Source organism: Leptonychotes weddellii, chromosome 3, assembly GCF_054177405.1.
Source record: "Leptonychotes weddellii isolate Sample4059 chromosome 3, ASM5417740v2, whole genome shotgun sequence".
Taxonomy (NCBI): domain Eukaryota; kingdom Metazoa; phylum Chordata; class Mammalia; order Carnivora; family Phocidae; genus Leptonychotes; species Leptonychotes weddellii.
In genome coordinates this window covers 123,213,514-123,220,961 of record NC_138371.1, presented here as the reverse complement: position 1 = coordinate 123,220,961, position 7,448 = coordinate 123,213,514, and the positions used below count along the sequence as shown (strand labels likewise).

General features: G+C 43.7%; 1 protein-coding gene and 1 long non-coding RNA gene across 4 annotated transcripts in view; one reads left to right on the top strand and one right to left on the bottom strand.

Moving 5' to 3' along the window:
- The window catches only part of LOC145720637 (uncharacterized), a 75,685-nt gene that overhangs the window by 39,853 nt on the left and 28,384 nt on the right, over positions 1–7,448 (bottom strand). For 2 of the 3 annotated variants that reach the window (XR_014143757.1, XM_081814914.1), the window contains exon 1: positions 6,614–7,179. The exons of the other annotated variant lie outside the window; for it this stretch is intronic. Coding sequence is in view for 1 of the 2 variants with exons in the window: in XM_081814914.1 (XP_081671040.1) it covers positions 6,614–6,849 (236 nt within the window). In the remaining variant the exon portion in view is untranslated. Of the gene's footprint in view, positions 1–6,613; positions 7,180–7,448 lie in introns of those variants that run through there. 3 annotated transcript variants of the gene reach the window in all.
- LOC145720638 (uncharacterized) overlaps positions 6,089–7,448 on the top strand; it is a 42,704-nt gene continuing 41,344 nt past the window's right edge. The window contains exon 1 of the long non-coding RNA XR_014143759.1: positions 6,089–6,214. This is a non-coding gene — a long non-coding RNA (uncharacterized LOC145720638). The remainder of the gene's footprint in view (positions 6,215–7,448) is intronic.

The following is a 7,448-nucleotide window of genomic DNA, read 5'->3' as shown; positions in this document are numbered from 1 at the left end:
GTAACAGACTGATAGATTTCTCAAGGTTTATGGGATGGTTCCCAATGCTATCATTTGAAGGTCTTTCCATCAAACATGGCAGGCAACCTAGCATGTTAGAAAAGATAGGCCATGTTTACAAGTTAACAGTTTTCTAGAACGGTGGACATCTGATATGTAATTTTTTATATTTGGTTCTGTAACAAGATGGCTACCATCTTGAGCAAAGAAATCAATATTAGAGTTTCAAATGTGAAGCTGGGTTCAGATTCCAGCCTATATTGCTAGTTAATACAGTAAAACTCAATGATTAACAGCATGGCCTGGTAGCGGGTAAAGATTTGGAGGTAGGCAGCCCTCATGGGTCAGACAAAAGGAGTCCAAATCCTGACTCGGTTTCTTTCTAGCTATGTGATCTTAGACAAGTTAATTAACCCCTCTGGGCCTTACTTCCTTATTCATAAAAATGGGGCTAACAACAAAAACTACCTCACAGGGTTGTTGTTAGGATTAAATGAGTTGATATCTGTAAAGTGCTTAGAATAGTAAATAGGCACAGTAAGCACCAAATAAACAAGCTATAATTGTTGGATGACCTTAACAAATCAATTGACCTCTCTAAGTCACTTTTCCTCAGCTGTAACAGAATAAGAGTGGAGTGGAAAGAAACAATGTATGTAGAGGTATTCTGAAAAATTAAAAGAGCTAGATAGACTGTAAAATGATACAATTTTTATTATTACAAAGGGGATTTTTAATTTTGTGCCACACTTCTATTCAGTAATTGGGAGCCTCTGTGTACATTGTCTCTGGAATGAATATTCTATGATTTCTCCAAATGTCTGACATCTCCTCCAAGACCTCGACCCGCCAGGAGCTCTCATTCTAACACATTCAGAGGTCAGTGGGAGGGGGAATTAATTAATACAAATTTGAAAAGCATATGAACTCTAAGTTAACCCACTGCTTGGAGCAGGAACCAACCTGTGACAAAATAAATACCTCCCAAAGTGTAACCCCTATTTTTAACAAATTTTCTTTGTCCTCTACACAAGTCCAAATCCTTGACAGGCACTAAATATCAGAGTGAGAGAGCTACTGAGCTCAGGCTTTGGATCTGCACTAGCCTTTGAAGTCACCGATTTAATAAAAGAATGACTCTAAGTGGGCTGAGTCCTTTGTACACAGTGTCCTTGATGTAGAAAGGTGATTCTGCTGACCCACCATGGGCACAGGAGCTTATTCTTCTCGTAGAGATGATGATGGATTTATACCACTTCTTCCACACTGGGGACCACCCCACCCAAGTGATCAAATAATACACGTCCACAAAAATACCAAGCAGCAGTCTGGGTGGAGTCCTCAGTTCTTCTCCAAGAAGGAAGGCTGTCTTTCATCATCTAATCTCAGAAGTGACACACCAGCCTCTCTGCCTGATGCCGTTGGCCACACAAAGCAAGCCTGGTACAGTGTGAGGAGTGAGGACCTGAAGGTGTGAACACCGGGAGCTGGGGACCATCGAGGGCCACCTTGGAGACCTGACAGGTTCCCAGCAGAATTAGTTCTTAAGTGTAAAGTCCTAGAACAGTATCAGTACCCAGTGTAAGCACTCAGTAAAGTGTTAGCTATCACCATTATGGTGGTGGTGGTGCTCTTGTTGCTGTTGAGAGCATTAAGCGTTCAGCTGGTGACCATGAAATGAAAACACCAACCAAACTGCCCAAAAAAATCAACCCCAGGGGCACCTGGGTGGCTCAGTCAGTTAAGTGTCTGCCTTCACTTCAGGTCATGATCCCAAAATCCTGGGATAGAGCCCTACGTCGGGCTCTCAGCTCAGCGTGGAATCTGCTTCTCCCTCTCCCCACTGCTTGTGCATGCTCTCTCTCTCAAATAAATAAATAAAATCTTAAAAAAAAATCAACCCCAGCCCTGGCCTCATTAACAACTTGCTCTACCAGTCTACATACATGATTTTTTCTGCATCTTTGCCCATCGGCTTCTTTACTTTTCAAATGTGCTCCGAGGATCAAACCCAGAACACAAACCTTAAAAGGAAGTCCCTTCCTCCCCTGATCTGTTGGGAAGTTTACAGATACACATATCAGAATATCCAGAATAACTCTTTAGGAGTTTTAATTCTTTCACATAACAAGAAATCTGAATAAAGGCAATGCCACGGTTGGCTCAAGGACTCAATGTGTCATCAAGGATCAGGACTTCTCTCTCCCACCTGCCATTTTTGGTGCATGAGTAGTAGGTCTCTTTGTGACAGCAATTGGGCTATAGCAGACTTAACCACAACTCAGTGCAAAGGCAGGAGGGGAGAGGGCCAGAGTCACATGGGCTGTCAGAGAACTTTCCTGATACGTCTCTGTATTGTTCAATTTTTTTTTAAATCCAGGAGGAAACCTTCTTCCAGAATCTTCCCCACTGACTTTCCCTTGAATCTCATTAGCCATATGTCAGTCATATGCCCACCCCTAGCTGCAAGGGAGACCAGAAATTTGATATTTTCTGAGATGGTGGCCTCAGCAGAACCATCCTGGAAGAACGGGGTGGGACCTGGCTATTGGGGCACTAACCAAGAGACCCTGCCATGCTCCTTCATGCTAGTTCTCTCATTTGAGAAACTTTACTATCATTCTTTCTACCTAGAATAGAAATATGCATGAACCAGGAAGGCTGTGAACCAAGCAATTCATCCAAAATGATTAGGTCTTGTTTACTTTAGCATCATCCAGAAATAAAGTGTTGCACAGAACTGAATTTTGCAGATAAGCCTTCAAAAGTGCCAAAGCTTACTGTGTTTTCACCATTCTTATGACAATCCCCAGAACTTCTAATGATAGTACCTACAACTGCACTTTAATCAAGATTTAGGGCATCATGGAAGAGGACCAGGGTAAAGCCAAAGGAGTCTGGGCTTTCCCTGCAGGGACACAGCAGTGACAAGCCTGACTCACAGATGGTTTGAAAGCACAGGGCCTGCAATGAAGGACAGGTCTGAGTTGGGAAGCGTGGGGAGGAGTCACCACTGCTATAAGGCCCCTGGGTGCCAGTGGAGTGCAGGAGGTCTGAGGTGAGGCCTTGAAGTCTCTCCATGGTGTTGGACAGGACAATGAGCTAGCACCAGGACATCTTGGACCTAAGGGCTTTGGGGACTCAGTTCCTTGTTTGGCAATTGCTTCCAAAGTTTGAAACGACCCCACTGTTCTCACTGTTCAAGAGGGGGCAGCTTGGATAGCTTTCAAATTTGAATCAAACTTTACAATTAACCAGCTGAATCATTCTTTCTACCTCCCTGGATTTCACCTATGAATTTAATTCACTGAGGCTTGTAAGCAGGACCCAGATTACACTTCCTGGTCTTTCTGTGCCTGGGTTTAACTCCCTGGCTGCATCAAACAGCATCCTCCATTGTTTTTTGATTGATGCTCCTGTCTTGGGAGACATGCAAGTCTAGCTTTGGCAATTCCTTGTGTTTTTTATTCTCCTAGGGTGGAAGTCCCGTCCCAAGATTAAAACCCTCTGTGCTTGACATGCTCTGTTGTAAGTGATGCGCAAGAGGCAAAAGGAGATTAAGTCTGTTGTGAGTTCTCACTAGTTAGGGTGAGCATATGGGTTAGTCATCACTCAAGTGGTGTTTTTCACACCTGGACTGGTAAAAGGGTCTTCACTGTCATGCAGGGTTTCGATTTGCAAGGCAAGTACCTGGTCCAGTTGTTGTTACCTCCCTATGCTTTCTCCCTACAAATCAGAGAAGAACTGTGTGGGATCAAGAATTTTCCCCAGACAGGGTTTAACTAAGCATGGGTTAGCACATAATTAACCAAATTGAACTTTGGTTATAAAAATAATGTCATTCATTAATCACATATAATCGATCTTCATTATTCATGGATTCTATGTTTACAAGTTTACCTACTTGCTAAAATTTATTTGTAACCCCAAAATCAATATTTGTGGAGCTTCTGTGATCATTTAGGAAAATGTGCAGAGTGGCAAAAACTTCGAATCACTCGATGCACATGTTCCCAGCCAAGGTGGAACAAGCTGGTGCTCCACCTTCTTATTCCAGTTCCCGTACTGGAAATAGGTGTCCTTTCTGCTGTGTAGTTAGTGCCACACTTGCCAATTTTGGGGTTAAAATGGCTCCCAGTCACTGGGGTACTGAAGTGCCATCTAGTGTTCCTAAGCACAGAAGGCTATGATGTGCCTTATGCAGAAAACATGTGTGTTAGAGAAGCTTCATTCAGGCATGAGTTACAATGCTGTTGGCCATAGTTCAATGTTCAAGAATCAACCATCTGTTTTAAATAAGATGTCTTTAAATAGACACACACATACCACAAGGTTATGCATTGATCTGTTAATGAAAATATTGTGACCAGAGGCTTGCAGGAACTTATCCTGCATTTCCACAGCAGCAAAGGTTCATTATTTGCTAACTGTGTTCACAGAGACTTTATGGAACCTAACTACATGAATCATGAGAACTCACTCTGTTGTGAATGTTATATTTTAAAGCAAATCCTGATAAAGCCAAAGCTAGGTACAATTGTTATAGTTCTTCATTAAACTCACCTTAAATGTTTACCTTGTTCCTGGACCTTTCATAATACCAGAAGCTCTCTGAACATCGACAGGCCTCCAATTCTCAAAAATGCATTTGTGGTAACAACAGTTTGACTTATTCCTGCTATAGACCCTTTCAGAATAAATTAAGACCTCTTCTATCTGGCAAAACCAATAGAAGTACTATAAACAGAGTCCTATCTGTCATATAGAACAAAGTAAGATTGTAACTTATTAGTAACTAGAAAGAGATCAAATTCAAGTTCTCAGTCCTTGCATGAATTAAGAAGGTCCCCACAAGCCTTAAGAAAGGCACAAATGACTACACTCATAGGCAAAGGTGCTTCAGGGGAAGATATTTCCCATTTCCCAATTTTATTATGGCATCTCTCTCAGCATTCTCCATGGTAGATGAAAAATCCAGCCAAGGACAGAGAAAGGAGAGGGGTGACCTATATTCTCCTCTAAAATTAACCTAGAAATACTTTTAGAGTCATTACTCTAAGAAAACAGATTCACAACTTTTTATTATCCACTTTAAAATTTATAGCATCATAGTTGAAGCCTTATTCATTGTGCTAGGTTGTACTATAACAGCCTGCCAAGCTCTCCCTCTGCCTTACCTCACCTCATGCCTTCAACTCTTCACAACCCCAGATTGATTTCCATCATGTAAGCTCCCCAAAGTTCTCACAATAAAGTCCAAAATCCACAGTCTGGCACTCAAGGCCACCTGAAATTTAGTTTAAATCTATAACGTTTACCTTCCCTACATCCACTTTCTGGAACACAGCTCTTCTCCAACCTACTTAGTAGGCTCCCTTTTTCCACATGTAACTTGTTTCTGCTCAGCATAGTGATGGAGGGGCTAAGCTGAGACTCTAGAGCTAGACTGGGCTGAGTTCAAATCCTGATTCAGTCACTTACAATGTAACTTTGGGCAAAAATCCCTCAATGCCCTCATTTTTAAAATAAGGTTAATAAGAACATCTATCTCAGAGATATGTTCTGACAACTAAATGTTATTATGCATGGAAAGTATCTAGCAGTACCCTAGTACATTAAAGGTAATGAATAAATATTAATATAAAAAAATAAGCATTGTGGAGTTCCTCTTTCATGTTTTCACCTCATGACCTTGAAATATTGTCCTTCCTATATCTGTTCTCCTTCCCAACTCCCAAATTTTACGTTCTTCACAGGTTTGATCAATGGAGTAAGTTTCATGTCTTGAGGTCAAGAGTGGAGAGGATGAAAACGGAAGAGTGACAAGGAGAGTACACTTGCCTGGTTTCCTGGGGAAAGTAAAGAGAAGCTCTAATGTTCTACACTTGGCAATATTTTTCTGTAAAAGGTCACAAAGTAAATGTTTTAAGCTTTGTGGGCTACTCAGCTCCTATCACAACTATTCAACTCTGCTGTTAAGCACAACGGCACCTATAAAAATGAATGGCTGTGTTCCAAAAAAAAACTGTATTTACAAAAACAGGCAGGGGGGCGGAGCAAGATGGTAGAGGAGTAGGAGACATGGATTTCATCTGGTCTCAGGAATTCGGCTAGATAGGGATCAAACCATTCTGAACACCTACAAACTCAACAGGAGATCGAAGAAAAGAATAGCAACAACTCTCTGAACAGAAAAGCGACCACTTTCTGGAAGGTAGGACGTGCGGAGAAGTGAATCCGAGGCGATATTCAGAAGGATAGGCAGTGGGGGAGGGGGCCTCTGTCAGCCGCTTCTGGCAAGTGATAGTGCTACAGAGCACAAAATCAGAACTTTTAGAAGTCGGCTCCACTAAGGGACGTCGCTCTGGTGGCTAAGCGGGGGGTGGAACCCTCGTGGGACAGTGTGGTCTCAGGACCCTCGGTGTCACAGGAAGACCGGGGGTGCCTGAGTGCAGCAGAGCTCCCAGGTATCGGAGCAGGGAAGCCGGCTGCAGAGACGGAGCTGAGGTGCGGGCTCTCAGCTCGGGGTTGCCATAAACTGTGATCCACAGCACAGTCGGGCCACTGCTCCTCCAGCAGGGATCCAACAAGCAGCAGATCCGGGGAGACTCACCTTCCTCCCCCAGGGAGGAGCGGCGTTGGAGCACACCGCAGGGATCTGCTGGGTTTGGAGACTCCGCATGGGGTTGGGTGCCAGAGATAGAAACGCTCAGTCACAGGCCAGGTGAGCACAGAGTGCGGCCAGAGACCGGGGAGACGGGAGTGACTGACGGCTTTTCTCTGGGGGCTCACTGAGGAGCGGGCCCCGAGTTCTCGGCTCCTCCGAGGCAGAGATTGGGAGGCTGCCATCTTCACTCTCGTCCGCCAAAGCTGTAGGGACAGCTTGCAGGGAACAAAAGCGCCGGAGAGCAAACCCAAGCAGATTACTTAGCCTGGACTGGGCAAGGGTGGGGCAATTCTGCCTCCCGCAAAGACTTTTGGAAACCATGGCAACAGGCCCCGCCCCCAGAAGATCAGCGAGAACAGCCAGCGAAGACCAAGTTTACCGATCAATGAGAATGGCAGAACTCCGGTGCTAGGGGAATACTGCACATAGAATCCATGGCTTTTTGACCAGGATTCTTTAGTCTTTCAAAGTTTTTTTTTTTTAACTGTCTTTTTTTTTTTTTTGAATTTTTCTTTTTCCCTTTTTCAACCAACATCTTATCAATCCCTTTCTTTTCTTTTTTTTTAAGATTTTTTTTTTTTTTTTTGACAGAGAGAGAGACAGCAAGAGCAGGAACACAAGCAGGGGGAGTGGGAGAGGGAGAAGCAGGCTTCCCGTCGAGCAGGGAGCCCGATGTGGGGACTCGATCCCAGGACCCTGGGATCATGACCTGAGCCGAAGGCAGACACTTAACAACTGAGCCACCCAGGCACCCCTCAATCCCTTTCTTAAAAAACATTTT